Source organism: Ptiloglossa arizonensis, chromosome 14 (genome assembly GCF_051014685.1).
Source record: "Ptiloglossa arizonensis isolate GNS036 chromosome 14, iyPtiAriz1_principal, whole genome shotgun sequence".
Lineage (NCBI taxonomy): Eukaryota > Metazoa > Arthropoda > Insecta > Hymenoptera > Colletidae > Ptiloglossa > Ptiloglossa arizonensis.
The window spans coordinates 3,599,445-3,625,575 of record NC_135061.1 but is presented as its reverse complement, the minus strand read 5'-3'; the positions used below and the strand labels follow the sequence as shown (position 1 = coordinate 3,625,575).

At 44.4% G+C, this 26,131-nt stretch overlaps 2 protein-coding genes and 1 long non-coding RNA gene across 5 annotated transcripts in view; 1 reads left to right on the top strand and 2 right to left on the bottom strand.

The window, feature by feature from the left end:
• Reck (reversion-inducing-cysteine-rich protein with kazal motifs) overlaps positions 1–22,083 on the top strand; it is a 24,568-nt gene extending 2,485 nt beyond the window's left edge. Inside the window, exons 2-8 of the mRNA XM_076326160.1 lie at positions 11,984–12,036; positions 18,241–18,324; positions 18,553–18,589; positions 18,654–19,001; positions 19,081–19,513; positions 19,576–20,950; positions 21,034–22,083. Of these exons, the coding sequence (XP_076182275.1) occupies positions 11,984–12,036; positions 18,241–18,324; positions 18,553–18,589; positions 18,654–19,001; positions 19,081–19,513; positions 19,576–20,950; positions 21,034–21,417 (2,714 nt within the window). The 3' untranslated portion in view covers positions 21,418–22,083. The remainder of the gene's footprint in view (positions 1–11,983; positions 12,037–18,240; positions 18,325–18,552; positions 18,590–18,653; positions 19,002–19,080; positions 19,514–19,575; positions 20,951–21,033) is intronic.
• On the bottom strand, positions 14,525–19,711 carry LOC143154231 (uncharacterized). The gene is made up of 2 exons (XR_012994027.1): positions 18,698–19,711; positions 14,525–18,582 (listed from the first exon to the last, which is right to left on the bottom strand). It is a non-coding gene; the product is annotated as an uncharacterized LOC143154231 (long non-coding RNA).
• On the bottom strand, positions 21,651–26,131 carry Prp5 (pre-mRNA processing factor 5). Of its 3 annotated transcripts, none has more exons than XM_076326157.1 (7): positions 25,888–26,131; positions 25,538–25,771; positions 25,167–25,314; positions 24,776–25,090; positions 24,372–24,699; positions 23,175–24,297; positions 21,651–23,100 (listed from the first exon to the last, which is right to left on the bottom strand). In XM_076326157.1, exons 1-7 carry the CDS (start codon positions 25,905–25,907, stop codon positions 22,146–22,148), a joined length of 3,123 nt encoding a protein of 1,040 aa, XP_076182272.1. In that variant the 5' UTR covers positions 25,908–26,131; the 3' UTR covers positions 21,651–22,145. The 3 variants fall into 3 exon arrangements, with proteins under 3 accessions (XP_076182272.1, XP_076182273.1, XP_076182274.1); XM_076326158.1 differs by having other exon boundaries at positions 25,538–25,750; positions 25,888–26,073; XM_076326159.1 differs by lacking the exons at positions 25,167–25,314; positions 25,538–25,771; positions 25,888–26,131 and having other exon boundaries at positions 24,776–24,892; positions 24,982–25,090.

The following is a 26,131-nucleotide window of genomic DNA, read 5'->3' as shown; positions in this document are numbered from 1 at the left end:
TTCACTGTTTCTTTGGAAAATCGCACGATAGTTTCTTTCAAATCTCGAAACGTACATAAAGCTTCGTTTTCATCAAAAATCGCCCACACCGTGATTAGTAACGCAAACTCTTCACCGAAGAATTAATTTTACCACATTTAAGAGCGGTCCACCGTTTCTTTCCTGCCGGAAAATCACGCGTCGCTCCCTTTTAAATTTCGAAACGTAGTCTAGAAAAAGATGCTAAGAAAAAGCTTGATTTTCGTCCGTGATCGGCGTCGTGAAGCAGATTTTTCTCCGTTTCATTTCTTTCAGGGAATCACGCGACTGGTAAATCGCGATTCCTTTTAAATCTCGAAACGTGGACGGTGGTAGGAAAAAGCTTCGTTCACGGTGGTAATCGGCCTCGTGGAGTAGATTTTTCACCGTTTGCTCGCTAGCGGTGGAACGTTTCCCCAGGAAACGCAGCGTTCTTTTTAAATCGCTTTCGAAACGTACACGGCGCACGTTCGTGCGAACGAGGTGTCGCTAACGGTCCTTCGTCTCCGCCTGTTCGACTCGGTTCGAGCGCGGGTCCACGGTCCCCGTGCAATAAAAGGAAAGAGAGGTACGAGCAGAGCCATTGGCAGCCGCATATTCTCGTATAAGTATATTCGCGCGAGAGAGTCGAAGGTGATAACGTGTCGCGTTCCTCTGGCCGTCTCACCTCCGTGCTGCAGCACGCTCCTCCTCCGCTGTTCCCTCCTCCGAGGTACTTGTTGCCGGTTGTACCTGGCCGTCGACACGCGAACGAGGAGCTTCGTGTTAATTGATCTCTTGTAAAACCCTCGTTTCCGTGCAACTTTCTTGTTTCCCGTTTCCCTCCGGCCCTCCCTCGCCGCATAATACCTCGTCGTTTAAGCAAGGTGGAACGCGAGAAGAAAAAAAAACGGAGAACGAAACGTAACAGTACCTCGGTGTGGAACTTTTCCAATGGTCTCGGAAAAATGGGCCAGTTCCGTCTCTACATAATTTCTCCAGATGATCGCGCGACTGTTACTTATAAATCATCGTCGTCTTCGCTTTGAATCCACGCTGGGATAAAGAAAGGTGAATTTTTCTAAAAATAAAAACTAAAGTGTGTTTTGACGTGGAATTTTTCCAGGTGTCTCGGAAAATGGGCCAGACGCGGCCCGATTTCTAAACCTTGAAACTTGCACGATACGACGAAAAACTTCGTGTGAATCTTCAATCGTTCGCACGGTAAAAAAGTAACGTAAATTTGTCTAAAAATAAAAACTAAATCTCGGCGTGGAATTCTTCCAGTTGTCTCGGAAAATGGGCCAGACGCGGCCCGATTTCTAAACCTTGAAACTTGCACGATACGACGAAAAACTTCGTGTGAATCTTCAATCGTTCGCACGGTGAAAAAACAACGTAAATTTTTCTAAAAATAAAAACTAAATCTCGAGGTGGAATTCTTCCAGTTATCCTGGAAAATGGGCCAGACGCGCGGCGCGATTTCTAAACCTTGAAACTCGCACGATGCGACGAAAAGCTTCGTATTAATCTTAAACCATCCTCACAGTGAAAAAGAAACGCGAATATTTCTACGTAAGATCGAAACGTAAAGTCGCGTAATTTTTCCAGTTGTCTCGGAAAAATGGGCCAGACGCGCGGCCCGATTTCTAAACCTTGAAACTCGCACGATGCGACGAAAAACTTCGTATTAATCTTAAATCATCCACACGGTGAAAAAGAAACGCGAATTTCTCTACGTAAAATCGAAACGTAACCTCGCGTAATTTTTCCAGTTGTCTCGGAAAATGGGCCAGACACGCGGGGCCCGATTTCTAAACCTTGAAACTCGTACGATGCGACGAAAAACTTCGTATTAATCTTAAATCATCCACACGGTGAAAAAGAAACGCGAATTTCTCTACGTAAAATCGAAACGTAACCTCGCGTAATTTTTCCAGTTGTCTCGGAAAAATGGGCCAGTCGCGCGATGCCCGGAAGCTTCGAAGCGCGCGTGCGCGTATCGTGCCGCTTGGCGCAAGAATGAATGTTAACGTTGTTCTCGCGGGCGCAGAACCAGCTCCGATATTTATGCCATACAATGCTAATGCGCTAGACAAGCAGGCTATCGAGCTCTATCGGCGATCGAAAGGCGTCGATTCGGTGGAACGGCGTTTGTTCCGATGTATCTTGGTCGCGTTTCGCGCGCCGCTTATCTCTGTCAACGATACACACCTAGACGCGCGATCGTGAAAGTTGTCGCGGCCAAGCTCGCCCCCGATAAATCACATGAAAGCTCCGTGGACGCCCTGGTAGCTGTAAAGCATCGGTTACGGTGTCATTCGATTGCAGTAATTTGGACGTCGATGCATCGACAACGTGGCCCGTGAAATAACGCGCGAAGGACGAAGTAGAAGGGCGAGACTACGAGAGAAAAAGAAAGACAAAGAGTGAGAGAAAGAGAGAAAAAGAGTGTGAGAAAGAGAGAGAGAGGCTGAGAAAAAAGGACGTTGTCCTGTGCCCGCTGGCTTCTGGCCGCGTTAATACGCAAAACCACGCGGATCATAGTAATTTTAACGCCTGTTCCACGCGCGTAAATCCTTTCTATGCCCGCGCGCATATAATTTCGCCTGTCTTTCAGCTTGAAATCGGAACGCGAGCGGCTTGCGCAAGCGATTTATGGCAACACTTTGAATACACATCGATCGAGATTGATCTTGTTAATTAATCGCGCGCAATTCACTCGTTGCTAGACCCGTAGAAAAAGACCACGGATTATTAATCGGCGACGTCGTCCTTTCGACTCGCTTCCTATTAACCCAATTCTCTCCTTCCAATCGCGTTCGGCGTGGTACTCGCAGAAGCTCGTTCAAACGCTTCGTCTCTACCAAGTTTCAGCTCGAAAGCGTCACGGTTCCGCGAAGCTTGCCTTTCGAAACGACACTTTTGCGCGGGAGATACGAGCATATTTTGTATCACAAGAGTTCATTGGTCCGATAAAACGATCGAAGATCTTACAAAAGATCCAGCTTTCTTTCGACAGACGAATAATCAATACTGTTGTCGTTTTACAATTTTCAAACGAAGAATTCAAATGAGAATTGACCGTTCCGCCGATTGAGAAGTGCGGTTCGTTATACGGTTTCTGAAAAGGAGTTATTTATTGACTTTATTGGTTCACTTTGTGTCCCAAGTACAAAGATAAATGCAGATTCATATTGCGATTCGCTGTACCGTCGATTAATTCATGGTGTGCTTTTTCTTCGCGATAATACTCGACCTCGCCTCTCTCGCAAGACCAAAGATCTACTTTGGCATTTTGTACGCCAAGTACCGAACCATTCTACGTACAGTTAGGGTTTCTTGTTTCTATGTATTTTTTACTTCTCGAGAAACGAGAAACAAGAATGCTATGTACAATCGAAATTTAGCTCCAAGTGATCACCATCAGTATTGAAGATTCAAAATTGAAGAAGATTTTGGAAAAACGACACTTTGTAAGAAGCAATGATTTAAAGAATTATGGGAACGATGGTCACGTGAACTCGCGGCGGAAGTTTACAACGACGTCGAAGAGAAACTTGTTTTACGATATGATAAATGCAGAACAGGAGCAGGTGATTGTGTTGCAAAATAGCCAAGAACGTGTACGAAAGATACTGGTAGAGAAAACTGTTCAATCGTATTGTCGTTTCAAAACGAGTATTACTCGTTGAACGATCCTCGTGTATTTGAGGTTAGGTCGGGAACGACGCTCTCACCTCGTCTTTTTCGCGCGATCGTTAACGTATTTTACTCGTTTATTTTCCGTACACGTGTACGCGTAACAAAGACGTCGAATGAGAATGAAATAAAATATCAACATTGCTTCGAAGAACGCGCAATTCGTTGATATACAAATAAATATCGAACCGGTGGAAATTCGCCGCGTAAAACGAATTCGGAACACGTGTTCGTGCCACGTTCGCGTTACGCTCGATTCAATGACGACGGTATAATTACACTGATCGACAACTAACAGTCCATGGAAGATTATTCTCCGGCCTTTTACGAGCCCAGTTTCGGTCCAACGATCCGGACTCGTTTCTCCGTATATCGTGAGATTTTTGTCGTATCGTTTAGCACGGTAATAATAATTAGCGTTGCACGAGAACGACGTCGAGCGTGTCAAAGGATCTTTGATTTCTTCGTTTCTCGAGAGTTCGCGATATTATCGCGATACATTGGGTTGTTTGGAAAGTCGTTTCGTTTTTTTTAAAAGAAACACGATCTTATTAGAGTGTACAAACATTTCATTAAATTACATATTCTCCATATTGGAAAACGAAATGACTTTCCGAACGACCCGACAGTTTACGAAAATGAAAATCATATGTACGAACGACAATTTGTAAATATTTCCACCGTTTCGTTATCCCCATTCATCGAAGAACAACTAATCGTACCTTGGGTATACATAACGTAAGACAACCTATCGATGAATAAACATTAACGACAGTCGAATCGATTGACAACAACATAGCTGTTGTCTTCGAAAATGTATCGTGAAACAATTCCCCTTATTCCACTTTAGAAAATCGTTACTCGAAAGTTCCTCGACATTCTGCCATAAGCGATTTCAGCTTATTACTAATTATAACTTAGCTTTCCACGAGGCTAGTAGACAATAAAGATAAGAGTGAAAACAAAGTTTCACGCGATGATGGATGTACCGTTGAGACGGAATTAGATTTCGTTTTCCATTCTCGCGGTCGATTATCGTGCACTGTGCGACTCGTGGAAACGAACAGAAGCGGATGGTACACATTGGGTCAGCGTGGACCCACTACCTGCGCGCAGTCATTTCACTGCTCGTCGTTCGAGCGTTAAAGGGACGTCCAGAGGTTCCCGAAGGATGGTGTCGTACTCGAGATCCCGAGGGAACGATTCTCTCGGACCGGTCGTTGCAAATCGGTAGGGGAAAAAAGAAGGAGGGTGGGGGGAGGGAGAAGAGACGAACGAAGGGGTTAAAGGAGAACGTGGCTTCCAATCGGCAGGGCCTGACGCGGTCCACCACGTGCGTGCAGACGCATGTAGACCCCGGCACTCGATACATGTTCACGACGTGTCGAGAGAGTCGAGTGATAAATAAACACATAAAACCCCGTGACAGCTTCACGCCGGATAAAAACATGTCGAGAGACACGTATCTCGATTCCCCTCCCACCCCACCCTTCCCCTCTCCCCTTTCTATAATCGTCTATCCTCCTCCCAACTCCCGCTGTCCCGTGATTTCGTCTCTCCGTCGCTCGCGTTCACCGTGAAATGCACCGGCCCTCGGTGCAGCGGTCGCTTGTAAGTTTGATGACTGTATTAATTAGGCGTAATACAGTATCCTTGCCGGCTTCCTTCCACCCTTTTTCGTGTCGTGTACTATGTAATTACGTTCTCATCATCGTACAGAAACGCGCGCGTTTTTGCGGGCGATATAACTGGAAAAATTCTTGCCCGGTGTTGTCCAGCGTGGTGTGACGAAAACTACGCGGAGGTGCGCGATAAGTGTGACGTAACGAGTTATTGACCACGGGTATCCTCGTTCCGTTGAAAAACCCGCGCGACGATCCAAGTGAACCGGTTAATTAGGCCAACAGGTTCAACGAATAGAAAGCAGTAATTGATCAATTGGACCCTGAGGATCGTGCGAGACGATTGTGTCTCTATACTCGTCGAGGGAGGAGTACTCGAGAGAGAGAAAAAATAAGAAAAAACATCTTACGAGGATCGTCGAGCTTCGCGACGAGATAACGAAAGACGCACGAGCCATCGACTGTGTCACAGTTTCACTCGATCGGACAGTTACTAATTTTACGATTTCTCCTCGAGCGCTAACGATCCTGATCATTAAGCATCCCGCGATTGATCGTGATCCGTTGCATCCGAGACCGCCAAATGGTAGAACGTAACGCTTCTGATATCGCGTTAGCAACTTTCTTCGATTATTACAACAGGTAGCTCAACTTCCCTACATCCACGCGACACTGTTCCCTTCTGTGTTGCGAATCGTGGCTTCTTGATGCACCCGATGATGCACATCGAGCGATCCACGTACAGTAGCGCGTCCGATACCAGATCCGGTGATGCATCTAACACCAGACGCGGTAATTCGTCGTTGTACCACGTTGATCACTTTTCTCGATCGTGCCACTTAATTGACAAGTGACGCAAGTGCGAAATTACGAGGAACAAGTTTATCGTAAGGAATAACGAGCCACGAGAATCATCGTTCTATTCGTCGATTTAACCTGTAGGTTGAACAAAATGTATTTTCTTTCGAGTCGACGAAATATTGAGACTCGATTTCCACGATTTTGTCAAAATATCTGAGACTCGATTTTGTAAAAATATCTGAGACTCGATTTCCACGATTTTGTCAAAATATCCGAGACTCGATTTCCACGATTTTGTCAAAATATTTGAGACTCGATTTCCACGATTTTGTCAAAATATCTGAGACTCGATTTCCACGATTTTGTCAAAATATCTGAAACTCGATTTCCACGATTTTGTCAAAATATCTGAGACTCGATTTCCACGATTTTGTCAAAATATCTGAGACTCGATTTCCACGATTTTCTAAAAATATCTGAGACTCGATTTCCACGATTTTGTCAAAATATCTGAGACTCGATTTCCACGATTTTGTAAAAATATCTGAGACTCGAGACTAATCGCTCGTAATTACCAATAGCTCCGTTTCTCATCGAACGATTAAACTCATTAAAGAAGCTAGTGTATCAGTGACTGGATACTCCAGTGAGAGTTCAGTGATTCGAACGAATGCTCGAGCGATGCACGTGGTACGTACGCAAATTCGTGGAAGGTTTTCCGACTTCCTGACTTATCTCGCATCTGGTGGAAGGATTACTATCGCGAGGCGTGGGACAATCGCGCGAGTTTTACGAGTGCAGCGACGTGGATGTCACCATTCGCGCACGATATGCCATTGCAAGCCACAGCTGCGAGCGCAGTCATGGCCCTTTTATACGTAACTATACACTGCATGCACTCCCTCACCCATACAGAGTAGACAGTGTCGCACGCTATGTGTGGCATGCATAAAGAAACCGACGTTGACACATTCCTTCCAATCGTTGAAATAACGCTCCATTCGCGTTTATCTGAAATTAACGTGGACGAGTAATGTTCCAATCGATGAAAATAGTCACTCGACGATAAAATTACTGATAGATTTCGGAGTGTTGAGGTGTATCTCGTATGTGATCTGAAAAAGAAGAAAGGAAAACGATTGACGAGGAAGAAGAGGAATTTATGGGATCGATCACACGTGTGATCGTGTAGAATAGAAAAGTTCTAAAGTCTTTGGAAAACATACTGTGGAATTTAACGCAAATTTCGTTTGGAAAATAGTTCGAACTAGTCGTTTTGTATGGTTGGTGAATATGGTGTTAAACGAAACGATATTTGGTGAATACGTCGATTAAAACGTGTAGGTATATTGAAGTTTCTCAGAACAAAGAGAGTAAAAGTAAAGAGTGTAAAAAGTGTGGAAAATGCTGATTGAAGGAACAAATTACACGTTTCAAAGTTTTTTTTCTTCTTTGTTGTAGTTTTAATTATTTTCTTCAGTACGAGATTAATTAATTTTGTCGTCACGTTGCGCCACCCAGGTACTTGATTCGAGCGAAAAAATGTGGTTTAAGTACGCGACGAGTAATTTCTTAACGTTCAATTTTTACTATATCGGAAACCATAGAGAAAAAGTTTGTTCGAGTTTTCTGCGCAAAATTTTGTGCGCAAAAATATTTCGAAAGATCGTTCCAAACAACGAATATACATTGGAAAACCAAAAGAAAGAAACTACGAGAGGTCAATGATCTCTACAAGTTTTCGTTGAAATCAATTAAGTCGTTTAAATGTAACTATGTTCTAAATAAACTTTGTTCAGTAGACTACGATCAATCTCTCCAAACATCTATTATTTCGTAAAAAAATACTTCTAAAAATTGTTCTCCATAACAATACCTATTCGTCTTCCTCGCAAGTTGGAAAGTTCGAATGCACAAGAGGCAACATTAAATAAATTTTGTTTGATAGACTACGATAAATCTCTCCAAAAATCTATTATTTCGTAAAAAGTACTTCTAAAAATTTGTCTCCATAACAATACCTAAGTTGGAAAGTAAACAGACTGGGATGCACGAGAGGCAACTTTAAATAAATTTTGTTCGATAGACAACGATCAATCTCTCCAAAAATCTACTGTTTCGTAAAAAATACTTCTAAAAATTGTTCTCCATAACAATACCTATTCGTCTTCCTCGCAAGTTGGAAAGTAAACAGATTCGAATGCACGAGAGGCAACTTTAAATAAATTTTGTTCAATAGACTACGATCAATCTCTCCAAAAATCTATTATTTCGTAAAAAAATACTTCTAAAAATTGTTCTCCATAACAATACCTATTCGTCTTCCTCGCAAGTTGGAAAGTTCGAATGCACAAGAGGCAACATTAAATAAATTTTGTTTGATAGACTACGATAAATCTCTCCAAAAATCTATTATTTCGTAAAAAGTACTTCTAAAAATTTGTCTTCATAACAATACCTAAGTTGGAAAGTAAACAGACTGGGATGCACGAGAGGCAACTTTAAATAAATTTTGTTCAATAAACAACGATCAATCTCTCCAAAAATCTATTGTCTCGTAAAAAATACTTCTAAAAATTGTTCTCCATAACATCACCTATTCGTCTTCCTCCAAGTTGGAAAGTAAACAGACTCGAATGCACGAGAGGCAACTTGTCGTTAAATCGAGACACGACGGTCTCGATTCGTCGCTAAAAATTCAAACAGCCTCGATATTCGTCTTTTTACGTTGAAATTCCACCGTAACTCCCCTTTTCGTTCCGTCAACAAACGAACCCGACGTATCGGCGAAGATTTTCGTTAGGGGACCAGAATTCGTCCGAAAACGTTTGAACTGCTTTTAATACTGCGTTCAAAGAGACCCGGGTCTCGGTCGTTCCATTTCATCCGGACGGATAAAATTAAGGGGACTTCACCGCTTAGATCAGGGTAGAAGTCGAATGGCCGCGAACGACGTCGGCTATTTTTGTGTCGTCCGCGAGAGAAGTCACAAACCCGTTAGGTTTTAAGGCGGCGCACTTGCCACGGCGAATTTCACGACTCCAGCAGCTTTCGCAGCAGCTTCGACGTCGATTGCTCTGTTACCAAGTGCATCGTGCACCGCTGAAACAATTAAGGAGGGAACGTATCAAATATCGAATACGCGAGACACGATGCGTTCGATACTACAAACTGTCCCGATCGTCACCGGTCGATTTACTTTTTGGATAAAACTCGAACGGTTCGAGTAATCTCGATATTTCTTTTTTCATTTAAAAGTAGAAACTCGGGAGTTAATAACGTAACAAAGTATTTTCCAATCGGTCGCCTCGGTTTTTTTTTTACAAACCACCGATATCTTCCCAAAATTGTTCGCAATGGATCAACTTCACCAATGACGCGTTCGAACGAATTATAATTGCGCCGTATTACTCGCGATTAGTAAACATTTAAATAAAAGGTAAAGAATGTACCGAGTCGGTGTTACAGTTCGTCCACCCGAGAGCGTGCAATAACTAAAGACTGGACGGGTCAAAGTACCGGATACTTCGTTAAACGATGAAAAGATACGAGTGGAATTATTTCGAGCAATAGGACGTTACGACTCGTTGACCTGTGTTGAAATCGATATACTCGAAACAGATTCCGTTTCTACGAAAACACAAGGCGCGTCGTTTCTCGCGCGACCAACTGTACAAACGTTCGCTCGACGAAACCGGAAGAAATCTCTTTCCTTCTTTTCTTTTTCTTTTTTTTTTTTCTTTTTCTTTCCCCCCTTTATTCAGTAGTCACGCTTCTGATCGCGACACCGATGAGAAAATAAAAATAATAATTGCGATAACACCGTAAAACGATCGGTAGGCCAGCTCGCGATGGAGGAACGTGATATACGAAGCGAGTCACGCAGAGGAACATAGTCAGCCGCAATTTGTGTCTGACTGGTATCTATTAACTTAATTGTAACACGCTTCGAACCCTCTTGTCTCCGGGCACTCCGTCTCGTTCTCGCTACGACGAGCTCTCTCCGTTTCGTGTGCATCGTTCATTGTGGCCAGCATTCACGATTTCGGTCCACGTTCAAAAGCCAGTTTGACTGGACCCGCATATTATACCCGTAAAGTCGTAAAAGATCACTTACGCGAAGCTGCCTCGGACGAAAATATGACGCCACCGCGTGTTTACGTTCCCACCTTGCGACCATTTGATAAAAATGGTTTTCCACACCGTGGACAGAAGCTGAAAAGAAAAAAAAATTAAAAAAAAATTCGAGCATCGAGTCCACGGGAGAACGATTTTCACGGAATTTCAATTTTCTCGATGGAAAACCATCGAATTTCACGTTTTGTTAAAAAATAAAAATACTCCTGGCGCGAAGAGGTTCGATACTTTGAGTGATAAAATTAGGACGGTGTCTAGATGTTTTATTGTCGAGTCGACCTGTAAATTTACCGATTGAAATGGAGTCGATCGAGATAAGTTTAATTAGATTTACGTGAAATTAACCCTAATCGATTACATTGAAACGATCGCGAATTACCCGTAAATAGAGTTGGGATAATTTATGCGCGAGTTTGTTTTGTGAAAGTAAGAATAATTTTCAAACGTAATGGTCTTCGCAAGCGATATATTCGTAACGACTACCTTCCCGTGTAATTACTTGCTTATCACCATCGGTTCTTGATTTTTATGTTCCACATTAAGTTTCTGTATTTTATTTTAACCTCGATACTTGTATACGCGTGTAATATCAACGAACACTGTTCACAGCGAACGGTACTAAATACCGAATAAATTTAATCGATGCAATAATGCGCACAGATCATGTTTCTATCAACGTATTTGTTCGTAGTTTGATTTTACACACGAGTAATTATCGATCGTTTTAACGGGTTCGATAACGATCAATTTCCAATAGATTTCATCTCTAAATTACCAAAGAAATTTCTTTAAATTCCCGATAGAATATAATCGAAATTGCTTGATCCAAGTTTAATCTTTAATACAAAAAAACCAATTTAACGCAAATCATTTCGACAAACTATTCTGAAACAACGTTAAACGAACCATCTACCTTATTTTTAAATAAAAAAGAATAAAAATTCAAACCGATATTGATTCAAGACATCCATCAATTTCGTCGTCACGTCCATTACGAATATTTATGCACAATTTTAGCGCATACTTTCCTGTCGCTCGAAATCTTACGTTCCTGTAAATTCCCGATAGAATATAATCGAAATTGCTTGATCCAAGTTTAATCTTTAATACAAAAACGGAATTTAACGCGAATTATTTCAGCAAACTATTCTAAAATAACCTTAAACGAACCATCTACCTTATTTTTAAATAAAAAAGAATAAAAATTCAAACCGATATTGATTCAAGACATCCATCAATTTCGTCGTCACGTCCATTACGAATATTTATGCACAATTTTAGCGCATACTTTCCTGTCGCGCGAAATCTTGCGTTCCTGTACGTACTATACCGACAGAGATTAAACGAGTTTCTCCTTCCTTAATTTTTGGTCCATTAAACGTTGCAAAATTGCCTGCTACGAGTTAACTCCTATGCTGGACTACGGAGCATTTTCAATAGGCTTTTCCATTCTTCTTGCGCAAGGGGGAACCCTGGAAAAGTGGTCGGAGAGGGTCCTTCAGTTTTGACGTGTCTCACGTACCCTCATCCGGTACCGTAAAGGCGGGTCCTTTCTCTTTCTACGCAACTGACGTAACGCAGGACACGCGTCTGTTTCGTGTCCAGAGAAAATCGGAGAAAGGATCCTCTCACGCAGTGTGGGCCCTGTCTACGGGACTCTAGCCGCCATATGTTTTCGCGTGCATCGAAAGACCACTGAAGTATCTGTGTTTTATTTGTTCCAGAGATGTCCTGCTGTTCTTTGGCGGCCGGATCTTGTCGCAGTGTCTGCTCCAAGGTATGTTTCGCTAAGAATTCGACCTACGATACCAAACGGTCCACAATTAGAACTACACACGGTCCCAGTTCGACCTTTGAAAATGAAACAAAGCAGTTCGTTTTATATTTAGCAACGACACTCGTCGTGTGAAACGAAACACTTTGTTCCAGAGATAACCATTCGGTTAACAGTTATCCGGGTGGTTAGTTATCCGGATGGTTAGTTATCCGTATGGTTAGTTATCCGGATGATTAGTTATCTGGGTTGTTAGTTATCCGGATGGTTAGTTATCTGGATGGTTAGTTATCCGGATGGTTAGTTATCCGGGTTGTTAGTTATCCGGATGGTTAGTTATCCGGATGGTTAGTTATCCGTATAGTTAGTTATCCGTATAGTTAGTTATCCGGATGGTTAGTTATCCGGACAACAGTTATCCGGACACGGATTATAGGAAAAGTTTCTCAGTCTCGATCATTATGTTGACTATCGAGTTGTAGTTGTATACAGACTCGCAAGGCCACGGTTTATGGTCGTTGTTTCGTCAAATTGCTATATCGTTACCTCTGAACAGACTATTTCACAGTTTGTAAGATGCTGTGAGAATATTTTTAAGGAAAATTGTACCACAAATGGAGGCATTCCTTGTTCGACGTTTATAAAAATATATAAATGTTCCAATGATGAACAAGTGCGATAGAATGGCAACCAGCTACTTTTGATCGGAATAGTAGTTTAAGAATTGAATTTTTCGTACTTTGAACTCGTTGAGTATTAGAAGTTGAATGTTAACAGGATTTTATTCTCAACTTGTGAATTGCAAATATTTGTAATATTGATATATTAATATTGCACAGTGACGAAATAAAATATAAATTGTATAAGAAACAAAGTAAAAGAGCGAGAAGAGTAGAAGAGTTGTCATTTCGACAACTCGACCCTAGATACTAATATAGATAAAGTAAAATAAAGTGTACAAACGTGAGTCGGGTAAGTCAGAAGTTAGAAAGGCATTAGTATGCGTTAGTATTGCTTTGTAACGAATAACTTCCTCGGAATGACGTGACATTGGGTTGATTGAACGATGACAAGGCTCGACCGAAGAATTATTTCATCCTTTTGATATAACGTTGTAGAATTTTTTGAAACTTTTATAAGTTTTATGTTCTGTATATTTATATAAAATTAAGGTTTGGTGAACAACGATTGAAACGTTCGTTTAAAAATTGTTTCGTCTAACAGGCAAACGACAGTTCATTCAGACTTCTAACGTGTGCTTGTAGAATCCAGTCGTCTGACATTTGAGCATTTATAAATGGAAACAGTACCTCGCTTAATGTACATACATGTGCGTGCATGTATACGTACACGTGTATGCGTAAATATATATATAAAATTCAATTCTATGAACAGAATCAACACCACGTAGTGTCGTTGCTCCTAAACGTCTACAGATTCTCCGAAATCTTTCACAGTTAACTATACACGTTTTGTCCAACGTGTTTCGTTAACACGTCGTCGAGCACAGGTTATCCCGTAAGTACTCGATCTAATGAGCTTAGAATCACCTCTGGAAACGCCTTTCTATCGATCTACCGAAGATCGACAGCGATGTTCTTTAGCAAACTTCGAACCTAATTTCCCAGTGTATTCGATAATAAACGATCGTTTAAATTACATTAAGTTTAACCATCTTTCGAATACCAATTTTATCGATAATTTTCATACGAAATTCGTCACGGACCGGTTCAGTCGGTTTGTGGTAATCATGTATCAAAATACGACGACAAATTCGAATTTGTCGTATCGATGTATCACGAGGTCTTTTCTTTCTCGATTCGTTATTAACTGTACCAATTATATGCACACTGTTTTATAAATATTCGGTAACAACGTTACACGTTAATTCCCGCTTTCAAGCAACCAAGTTATACCGCCAATTTACTCGAAAGTGGCGTAGGTAGTGATTTTTCTCTCGAGAAGAGGCCAAGGCTGAACCAGATAGAGCAACGAAAACTTCAAAGCGACACTACGCGCGTATCGGTGTGTCGACAGATGAAATAAAATATAAGTTACTAGTAAAAATATTATCGATTGACGAGACTTTCCGAATATGAAAAAGTAACATGTTTGGATTCGTTTTAATAGAAAAAATCTCACTGGTCTGTTTGTAATACTGTCGTGAAAATTTTAATTTTCAACAGTGGATGTAAATCAAAACACAACGAAAGTAACGAATGATTTCTTTACTTGAATCCGGGGTAAAAATTGTTCCTTGAAAGCGGGAATTACAATGGGCCAGAAATCAGTATGGACACTTTTAATTGTCGATGAAAAACATTGAGAGAATGCCTACGCGACGATAAACTAATAAATAACAACGATAGTTCGAACGAACGTGTATATTATTTATACGTTTTAACTTTGACATTTGGTCTTGTTTGGTAACCGAGCATTATTATTCTCTTCGATCACCATTTGGCATTTCTACTCTACTAAAATTCTTTTTTTTCTTTACGTCCACCGGTATTGTTTATCACAATTTCAAGTCCTGGTACACGCACACGCGAAACTTGTATTTCGAGTTTTGATACACACGGGAAGATTTTGAGACACGGATTAAAAAAAAAATCGATTACGCAACCCGATTTTTCAATCTTCGCGATCCTCCCGACCAACGGAGATAAATCTTTCGTACACGTTGGCGACTCGTTTACCGAACTCGTACCGAAGAGCAAGTTTTTAAACGGAAACGTACAAAACAAAGAAACGTGTAAATAAATGAATACACACGCGAGCCTGTTCTTTCGCGCGGTCGTTAATTACCCCGTCTTCGATATTTACGAACCACGGATAAAAAGAAACGAAGTTCGATCGGTGTTACGTCACGGATTGGTCGCACGAGCGTAACGTACCAGACGTATCATCGAATACGTGAAACGTGAGTCACGTTTGTTTCCTAAACCACGAAACGGTCTTAAATAGCCGGTCGCCACCGTATATTATTAGCGATTTATCGAGCCAAGTTGTCTGTCCCCTCTCGTTCGTACGGATAACGGCCGTTCTACTGTATCTATTAATTATACGGCGCGAGGATCTCCGTGGGAATTTCAAAAAGACAATTTCGAGGGAATATAATTTCGCCGGACGAGCGCGATATCGCGCGGCTGATAAATATCAGTGGTCCGACCCCGGGGACGATAAAGGGTACAAAATATGCCGTGTCCACGGATATATTAGGATCTCTCGGGGGATAAAAAGGAAACTGCGAGACGAGGACGGAACGCGGGGAAAAGGTGAAAGGGGAGTGAGAGATACACAGAGAAAGAGAGAAAGAGAGAGAGAGAAAAGAAGAAGAAAAAGAAACGAGAGGAAGCACGGTGGTTTTTCGACAGGCCCTCGGCCAAGGAGCGACGTGGGGTGCACGCGTGGTTGTAGCTTCTTTAAAAGTGGCTGCAGGGCCCCTTTGGAGATAATATCGGAGACACTGGGGCCCGCTGAGAGATTTACGCAGGACCCCCCCAGGGGGCCCCCGGTAGGCTCATTCATACGCAAATATTACGAATTGACGCACTCGACTCCGAGAAGCGGACACCGTATCAATGATATCGTGTTTCCTTGCAATTTGTAGCCGCGAATACGTACCTACGGGCGTAATTCTATTTTTCATCTAGGGGGTCGTAGATCGGTGGGGCCCCACGTTTCCCAATAAAATTCCATTGAAATCGTCCAACGAACCGTTCAAGACAGGGTGGTCCGCCGGGCTCCTTAACGTTGAAATTGATGGGCCTCATCAGTATCAACTTCCTTGGAACTCGCAGGCGTTATCATCGATGAGCTATCATTACCGGCCATTAGCGACGTGGCTTTGGTAGCCTTGCTTGCAAATTTTCGAACCAGTTGCGAGACCACGGACCGTATTGTCACTTCGATACACCGTCCTGGGACCAAAATAGGCTCGGATATCTCCAAAGTCTGCTTGGTAATCCCGGGAGTGGAAACGTTCAACGCTACGGGGTGTCCCGATCGTCACCGGTCGATCTCAATTTCCCGCTATTTTTCAAACGTGCAACCGATTTACCCGAAATTCGACGTATGTTATCTGGACAGATGGGGAATCGATCGTGGAAAAGTACACGGTGAACGAACGCGTGGAAATTATTCAAACGCATTACGAAAAATCGACATTTTTAACGCAAATTTTTGTATGCCAAACATTTTTGGAAAAGATCAGTGGTGTGTGAAAAAAAACCAAGATGGTTATTTGGAAGATACCTTGTTCCATTATTAACTCCCAAGATTGTACTTTTGAATAAAAAAACAAATATCAAGATTATTTGAACCGTGTGAATTTTATTCAAAAAGTAAATCGACCGGTGATGAACGGGACACTCTATGGAACTATCAAAGGGGCAATTCGACCTTTGAAACTTCTTTTTAGAATTACTCAATTATTAACAACGTCTTTGCCTACAATATTCATAGACAATTAATCGTAAATTAATCTCCTCATTTCCAACTTCGAAAATATGTACGTGGTTCGACACAAACAGTAATACTTTCACCGTCGTTAGTTTCAACGTTAAACCTCCACCTGCGACATTGTTATCGTTACGATCGTAGTAAAACAGAATATTGTCGATAAAATCGTGTTTTTCAGATTCCTTGTACGTTTCTCGCGCTAGTATATATCCCCCCAGAGGGACTTTCACTTTTCGTCCATTTGCGTCTTTATGGTTTCAAAGCGACATTACGTCCAAATAAACATTTTGTTTACCATTAGCAACGATCGTACGTACACGGTCGCGTTTATTGCAATTTACTCTCCAATACGAATCGTATTATCGATTTACGAGTCTTCGAGGACGATTGGGAATAATTTACGTGGCTTTGGTACCCTTGCTTGCAAATTTTAACAGTTTGACGCGTTCGAATCTCCCGGTAGTTTTCTAAATTTTGCAAACGCAAACGCAAACGCAATCCTGGGAAACGTTTCGCCATTTGACTCGAACGATTCGAATCCTATCACCACGGACCACCCTGCGTACTCGTTTCTGCGTACTCGTTTCTGCGTACAAAGGAGCCCCTGGCTCGAAACGAAAGGAAATCACGTAGCGGTGTTCTTTAACCAATATTTCACGAGACTCGAAATATTCGAAGCGACGACGACATCGGTGGAATGTGACGTACGAGAAGTTTAAGGTGCAGAAACAGCTCGAGAAAGGCTGTCCGTTCGTCTTGACTACCGATGAGCTCTTTTGTGAATTCAAAAGCCAAGTCACCGGAAACGCAACGTGAAACCCTACGTCTAACACACGCTGCCAACTCCACGTTTATTTTCCACCTACGTGTGTATCCCCGATTCGATTCCTTCCGGTAATTTCGCGTCGAGATCGTGTATCGTAATTCCGATTAAACGGAGAGTCTCTTTCGCGACGAGCACGCTGGATATTTACGGCGGAAAATTTTCTCCTGAAAAATGCAACCCCTTTCAAGATGGCGACGGGACTCTGAGCGCGCATACCTCCCAGAATACACCGCGACAGAAATACGTGCGTCGTCTCCTTTCGGTTCGGTATCGTTTTCGCCTTTAATGTTTGCAATAATTCAACTGGGAACGAACAACGTTTACTCGATCGTTATTGAAACATTTCCCGTGATTATATCCCGTGATGGATTCAACCGGGAGTAAAAACGAAAAATAAACGTTAAACAACTCGGTAAACGAATACCACCTCTGACCCAAGCAACGCCAAAGACCTAACAGGACCCACCGCACACAGACCGATGGATGGTCGTAACTTGCAACCGTGACGAGCGTACGGAATGGACCTGTACGTCCTCGTGGACGCTGATTGAATCGAAAATGAACCCCTAAATGACCGACCAGTCGATATCCGTGCAGTCTATTGTCATTCAGTGACGAACAACAGGAAATCGTGGCGACCGGTGGCGTACTCGTGTCCTTGATTCTTAATAACTTTCAAACGCTTTGCACCGCGCATTCCAAATCGTGGAAATTCCCATCGGGGAGAGATACAGCTGTGTCGTTTTCTTTTTTTCTTTTTTCTTTCTTTCTTCTCTCTCTCTCTTCTTCCTCCGTAGTCCTTTTTCCACGGTGGAACGTTTTGTGCCCGTACAACAGCTTCTCCTGGACCAGATCGTCGTTCGTGCGAAAACGAGAAGAAAAAAAAAGTGAAAAAAAAAATTACGCGTTGCTTTCAGATCTCTCTGGTCGCGCTGGGCGCAGAAGCGGAGGCAAGGGAGAACGCGACACAACGCCTGCTGGAGTTCTGTTCCCTCGAGCTGGTAAGCCGCCTTTAATCGATCCTCTTAATCCATATCCGAGACGTTCGTCGACGACGAACCGTTCAAGATTCAACGACAATACTTTCAAGCGGTACGAAGAAAGGAACGCGGTTCAATGGTTTCGCGTTACGAGAGACTCTTGACGATACTTTCTTACGTTCCGACTCGGTTTTCACTTTTTCTCTGGATATCCCTTGCCTTCGACTCGCCTCTGTTCTTCATTTTCAGACGGAATTCTGGGGCTGCGCCAACTCTACTCTAAACGGTAAGAGAGCGAATTATTCGTTGCTCGATGGAAACGTACTTTTAAATCGTGATTCTCCGCGCAGAGATCAGGAAACATGGAAATTGGACCGGAAGGGGTTGCTGTTACCTGGCACAGAATCCAATATGTCGGTCCACGTGCGCGGTGTCGGGCTCGAGGAGACACCTGAGCGAATCGTGCCGACCCAGCGACGAGCCCGAGTTCTTCTCGTGTTTGGAGAGGCGCGCGGAGGCGGAGCACTGTTGCAGCAACGTGTCCAACGACACCTGCAGGTCCATATGCCGTGATCTGTTCTACAAACCTGGGAAAACCTCGAATCTGAAGATGTACAGTAGCAAGGGTTGCTTCCATCAGGTTCCGAAATGTTTAAAAAGCGTCGCCGAGGTGAAACACGCCGAGGACCCTAAACAACGTAAGCGACAATTAGGAGGGGAGGGTGGATTGTTTCTCTTTCGTGGTTTCGTTGGTTAAACGTATCCGTTTCGCGACAGATCTCCATTGCTGTAACGAGGCTACCACCCCGGCGTGTTTGGAAACTTGCAAGAAGATCCTCCATACAGCGACCACCGAGCAGGAGATCATGGACGCTCTGTCGGAGAAGTGCAGACCGGTATTGCCTCAATCGCCGCTCTGGAGTTGTCTGTTGAAGTCCGGATCCTCGAAACCGGCGCGTCTGCCCCTGGACGCGGGCAAGTTGTCGTGTTGCACCAAAGCGACCAAACCCTCGTGTCAGAATCTGTGTTGGAGAGCGTTCCAGGCGGACTGGGAGTTTGCGTGGGTCCAATTGGACGCGGAATGTCTCTCCTCGAATTTGGAGGGTGAGCTGAGAAGGTGTCTCGAGGACGCGGAGGACCCCTGCGAGATGGGCTGCTCCGGATTGTCCTATTGCGCTCGATTCAACGACAGGTCGACGACGTTGTTCAGGTAAGGAACCCTTCGATCGTTTCTCGGATAGCTTCTAGATCGTGTTGCTCGTTCCTCGACAGGACATGCTCGGCAGCTGCCGACGAGGCAGCCAAATGGGAGGCCGATCACTGGTCCAGAGGTGGAATCGTTCGAGGATTGGGTGTACCTGTTCGCGCGGCTGCTTCTTGTCCACCGGAGACGTTGCGCGCAGCTGCCTGTCTGTTGCAGCTAAGACCGTGCGAGATCAGGATTCACGAGACGAGACTCTGTCGAGAGGATTGTCTGGAGTTGATGGCCAGCTGCGTGGACTGGTCCGCCATCACGGGACCCCACACCGCGAACACGTTGTGCGCTAAACTGTCCCCAGGTAGATCGGACGCTCCCTGCGTGTCGTTGAGACCGTTTTTGGAGGATCCACAGGACAACGAGTCGGTGATTCGCCTCGAGGAGGACATCATGACACCCTGCAGGAGCAATCCGTGCGCACAGGGCGAGGTCTGCGAGCTGCTTCCCCACGGACGCGAGGTGTACCGTTGCGTACCGGGTTGTTCGCTGGGAGAGATGTCGAAACAGATGGTACCGGTCGGATCCTGGGTACAGATACCGCGATTCGATCAACAGGGTTGTCTAAGGATCTGCCAGTGCACGTTGCGCGGTCTGGTCGCGTGCAAGACGCTCAACTGCTTCAAGTTCAATTCCTGTTGGGTGCACGATCGTTTCATCGCTCACAAGGCGAACTTCTACCTGGAATGCAATCCGTGTCATTGTTTCGAGGGCGAGTTTACGTGTTCGAAGAGGAGCTGCGGTGAATCGAGGGTTCCCTCGTTGCCGTGTGACTGTCCGGCCCATTACGTGCCGGTCTGCGGACGATTGGGCTTCACTTTCGCTTCCGGTTGCCTGGCCAAGTGCGCGGATCTCTCCGCGAACGAGGTGGAGTTCGGTAGCTGCTCGTCCCGTGATCCGTGCGCCACGAGTCCTTGCGACAGTACGGAGAAGTGCGTCCGGAAGACGAGGGTCTGCTTGTCCAGGCTCCACAAGCCCTGTCGTCAATACGAATGCGTTCCATTGGACTGTGATCCACGTGAGGAGTTCAGCGGGCCGGTTTGCGACAGAGAGAATCGTCAGCATCGTTCCGTGTGCGGTATGATTCGCGCCGGGGCTACTATCGGCTACAGGGGACGTTGTTTGGAAGGATGTACCTTGCGAGGTCCTGTCTGCGGTGTGAACGGCGAGGTCTACGCGAACGAGTGCGCTGCATGGGCGGAGAGGACGGTCGTTGACTACTTTGGTCCTTGCGTAGCTGTTGGATTGATCGGCGATCAAGCCAAGCCTCGTTGCGGTGATCTGGTGCAATGTCCTCGATTGAAAGAACCGTACTGCGTCGGATTCACACCACCAGGTGCTTGTTGTCCGGTGTGCGGTGGCGCGGCGAAGCTGTTCTACTCCAAGAAACAGGTACACGACGTTCCACACCTGTTGGTACGCTACTTCGTCAACATTCAAATGTTACAAAGACTGTTTCTCTTGTTGGTTCACAGCTGGACAGAATATACTACATGATGGACGAGGAGGTGGACAAAGATTCGGTGACGTTGGAGGCGCTGCTGACCGCCCTGGGACGACAGATTCAGGTGGCACAGTGTGCCCTTAGAGGAATGATGACACCGGACCGTGACATATTCGTGATCGTTCAGCCAACGTCGAAGAGGCCCTCCACTTTGCAGTTACGTGCTTGCGTTACGGAGACTGAGAAGCTAGTTACCAGAATATTGGAAAGGAGCCCTAGAATCGCGGCCGAGGTGCCCTTGGGCGCGCTCACGAGAGCGGAAATTGCTCATAGTTACATATCCAGTGCCATCACGATCGGTGGATGTCTCGCAAGGATCTTCCTTGGTACCGTCGTCCATACTCTTATCACGTGAGAACTGTAATGGAGAGAGAAACGGGGGATGAGAGGTAGCGGTGTTCACCATGGATACGTGGATCCAAACTCGATGGGTCGCGCGAGCGAGCTGGACAACAACCGAGGTCCCTCGATCGCGCGTAGTTTTCAAAGGTGCTGAGTATTTCGTTTACCTAATGGCGTACGCCGTCAGCGGCAACCGCCGATTTCATGACTGTGATTCTTCTAGTGCCTACGTAATATACAGGAAAGTAGAATGTATTTTCGTCGATCTTTTAATATTGCCAAAGAAAAGGGAGTACGTGGAACGTGTACAAAAGCGCATAATTACCCGGTAGCTGAGGGTGATTATGCATGTTGTAAATAAAGTCTCCTAACTTAAGTTACCAAACAACGTGTCCGTCGGATCTCCCGTTGTATTCTCCGCAGATACGATAGATAGAAAATACTCTGACGAGCGATCGGAATTCGGCGCCCGCGGCGTCGCGATCGTCGTTGGTCCGAGTTTCGTGTTACAATGCTGCGCGGTGCTCGCCGAATTTCGCTCGCTCGCGGACCAATTATACCGACAGGATCGATACTTCCGTAAGTGTTAAGTATACTTCGTTATTGTACCGTTAAATACAAAGTGTTTGTATAGTCATTTGTAAGTTTAATAATAAATCTCTAATTTTACTCATGCGCAGTTCGGTGAAATCAATGTACCATGGTACGTGAAATTGCATGTACAACGGAAACAGAGCTTCTTTACAAGACTTTGTAACGACCACGGGACGCGGTGTGCGCCCCCGACGCTTGTAACTTGATCAATTCTTCTTTGATGAGCCGCGAGACCTCCGCCTTGGCCTTGCTGACCGCTAATTCGCTAGTAGACTCGATTGCGAGATACAACTTCCTCTCCCCCTCCGGTGGTGCCTTGCCAGGTGCTATGTATGTCCCTCGAACGGTCAGACCAGCTTCGGAGTACTCCGAGATCTGTGCGAGGGCTTCCTTGCTGGTGACTCGCCACCTGGCCTGCTGCGGGAAGTCGTTGATCTCCAATTCCTCCTCGTATTTGCGGAACGTTTGTTCACCGGCCTCTGCATCGCTCTCTACGAGATCCTCCTCGCGAGGTTGATAATTCAATTTGGTGTTCAACTTTGCGGCTAGCTGTTCGGCAACGGTCTTCGCAGTGATGAGATTGGTAGGTCCGGCCCCTTTGAGGATAGCTTCGGCAGCCTGTTGCGTCGCGCCCTTTGCTTCCGCTCCCAAGTTCTTGGCTATGTTGATCTTGGACGCCAATCGTCGAGCTAGTTCCAATTTGTCGGTCGCGCTGGGTACAGGCTGTCCAGGAACAGCGATATTGGTGGCGGACGGTCTGGCGATCTCGCGAACGGTTCTCTTTGGCGCCAACATGCTCTCTATCTGCTGATCTATGTCGTTTTCTATATCCTCGTCATCCGAGTCTTGCAGTCCCAAAGCTGCTTTCTGGAACTTCTTCTTCTCGTTCGCCAAGGCTGCCTCCGACTCGTCGAACTTGAATCCTTTACCACTGAAACCACCACCGGTGTGCACCTTCTTCCCGTCGGCCGCTTGTCGAGCCTTGTACCCTTCCCAAAGCTGGCGCAACGGTTCCGGAACTGGAACTCCCGCCAATTCGTGCGCGCGAAGTATGTCGCCAGCGTATCGTTCCTGTTCCGATGTGATGAACGTGTACGCGTAACTGTAAATAAAATAAATGTCAGTTTCGTAGTCGTAATATTTTAAATAACGTTCCTCGTTGGTACGAAAGCTTACCCTTTGTTACCAGCTCTTCCCGTTCTTCCGCATCTGTGCACGTAATCCTCGTAATGATTCGGACAGTCGTAATTCACCACGAGAACAAGATGCTTCACGTCTAAACCTCTCGCAGCGACAGATGTTGCAACCAATAATTTCGTCCGACCAGCTTTAAAGTCCAATATAGTCGAATCTCTGTCGCATTGGTCGATACCGCCATGAAGGGACATGCACGAGTAGGAAGCTTTCATGAGATCCTTCAGAAGGGTGTCGGCGTTCTCTTGCTTGTCGACGAATATTATGGTGGAACCTTTGTCTTGGTAATGGCCAAGGATCTCGAGTAACTTGTAGAACTTTTGATCCTCCTCGAGTACTACCACGTGCTGTTCGACGTCTTTGCAAACGATAGACCGTCCTCCGACCTGAACCTCCACAGGTCTGGTCAAGATTCGTCTAGCCAGTGCTTCCATCTGTCGAGGAAAGGTCGCGCTGAACAAAACGGTTTGTCGATCCGGTCGAACATTTTCCATGATACGCATCACTTGAGGCTCGAAACCCATGTCAAACATTCTATCTGCCTCGTCGAGTACTACGTAGGTTACTCTACGTAAATTTGTGACTCTTCCACTGTTAGCGGCAAGCATATCGATCATTCTTCCTGGCGTGCAGACAATTATTTCAGCACCTCTTTTCAATTCTGCTATTTGCTCGGATATACCGGTTCCACCGTAAACGCAAACGTGCGACAATCCTAGCGATTTTGTAAACTTTTTCGAATCCCTGCCAATCTGCATACATAATTCTCTAGTAGGCGTCATGATCAACGCGATCGGACCGTCACCATCCGCCAATGGCGGTTGATCGAGAATGTGCCTAAACATCGGTAACAGAAACGCCAACGTTTTCCCACTTCCTGTCTTCGCTATACCGATCAGATCGCGACCAGACATGATGGCTGGAATGGCTTGACACTGAATAGGAGTAGGTTTCTCGTAGCCGAGCTTCTTCAGTACTTCCAACTCTTTTTTCGTCACGCCACACTGTGCCCATGACTTGATAGGTTTAGGGCAACCCTTTCCTTTTACGCGAATTCCTTCTAATTCTTCTTTGTACGCTTCTACTTCTTCCGATGTCATTCTCGCTACGAAGATCAAACAGAGCATTAAAATTAAGAATATTGTTCCCGATCTATACGAATTTGAATCGATGACTTACCGATTTCAGGTACTTCGACATAAAATGATTTTCTAAACGGTTGATATTCGGTGGTGGCGTGATCGACTTTGGCTAGTTCTCGTTTTTGTTTGTTCGCTATACCAGCAGCAGTTTCGTGTAGATTCTCTCCCTCTTCTTCGCTAGAATACTCCAGACCATCTTGATTCTGCTCGATCAATTCTCCTTTCTGTTTCTGCACTTTCTTTTTGGCTACGCCGGTAACGATAACAACACCTCCGCTTTGAGTACCTCCTGTACCTGTACCATTATTTGCGTTCTTCGAACCTTTGTTATCGAGTTTGTTTACTTTTCGGACTTCTTCTTGAACCTGTTTCGATAATATTTCCAATGAATTGTATTCGATAATGCGGAGAGGTAATACACGAAAGAACGCGCTTGTATACCTCTGCCATGAAAGCATCCAGTGGATCGACTTCTTCTTCCTCGCCCTTAGTTTCTTCCTTAATCTCCTTGACTTCTTCTTTCGTGTCTCCTTCTTCCTTGACTTCCTTGTTACTATTCTGAACAACAGGAGTCTCTTCGTCACTGTCATCTTCTAGAGACCACTTTTTCATAGGCAGCTGAAGGTTTGCTAAAATGGATGCCTTACCATCTTTCTTGGTCGCTTCTAATTCTTTTTTCTTTCTTTCCGCGCGCCACCGCTCTATTCTTTCTCTTCGTTTTTGCATTTCCAGTTCTAATCGTTTCTGTTCTTCTTCCTGTAACAGTTGTATCGACAAATTGAAAGACGGATTTTGAATAAAACGAGTAAACTGCTCTTGTCGCGTAACTTACCTTATCTAACTTGGTATGATCGAACGGTAATTCATCACTGTCACCTTTTTCCTTCTCCTTGCGTTCTCTCGATCGCGATCTATTCGATCGATCTTTGCCTGAACGCGAAGACTTTGAGCCTGTAAGACGCTTTTCTTTACTGTCTCCACTAGTATACCGAGAACAATCAATGTTAACATATTATTCTATTATTATACACATTTTAATAAGAACTTACAACCAAAGGAAGTAATTAACATATTTCCTTTCGCAATCTGGAAATTTTTTTAAGTCTGCAAAAAGTATAACATCCAGAGGGTTCGCCATGATCTATCTTCTTAAACGCGCAAAGTTGGAAAATAGTCATGGCTTATATTCAAGTTATAACATACCGTTTCCTGTCACGGTCTCTGTCTCTTTCCGAACGATCTCTTCTGTCACTCCTTTCTCTGTCTCTGTCCCTAGAACGACTTCGTCTTTCTCTGTGTCGTCCCTTGTCCCTTTCCCTGTCCCTGTCTCTGCTCCTAGACCGCCGTCGTTTTTTCTCTGGTGTAGCGGATCGTGATCTCGATCTGGATCTCGATCGCCTTCTATGATGCCTATCTCTGCGAGACGATGGAATTACACTACGTATCCATTACTGATATGATAAAACGTAAAACGACTTAACGAATAATAATTGGCAAGAGTAAACGTAATAAAGTTAACCTAGAATAATTATTAGATAAGTTGCTATGCTTACTTGTCGCTACTTCGAACCATGACTAGCGATACTATTCAATCGCGAGTAACGATCGTTGAATACTTAAGCGTCTATATTACAGGAACATGTATTTCTTTTTCGAGTCCAATTTTATCACGAAATACACGATGCAACTACTTTCGTTTACAAACGCAAAGCCAATTTACTGCCGCTTTACCTGTGCTGCCACTAGGTTACTAGAACCGAGACCTAAACCGCAAACTACAAATTTGGGGTAAATAGA

Coding starts and splice junctions, on each gene's coding strand:
- Prp5 (XM_076326157.1), bottom strand. CDS start 25,907: ATGGTTCGAAGTAGCGACAA. Junction 25,315..25,537: donor AGAGACCGTGACAGGAAACG/GTATGTTATAAC, acceptor TCGGTATACTAG/TGGAGACAGTAAAGAAAAGC. Junction 23,101..23,174: donor GGAAGAGCTGGTAACAAAGG/GTAAGCTTTCGT, acceptor TTTTATTTACAG/TTACGCGTACACGTTCATCA.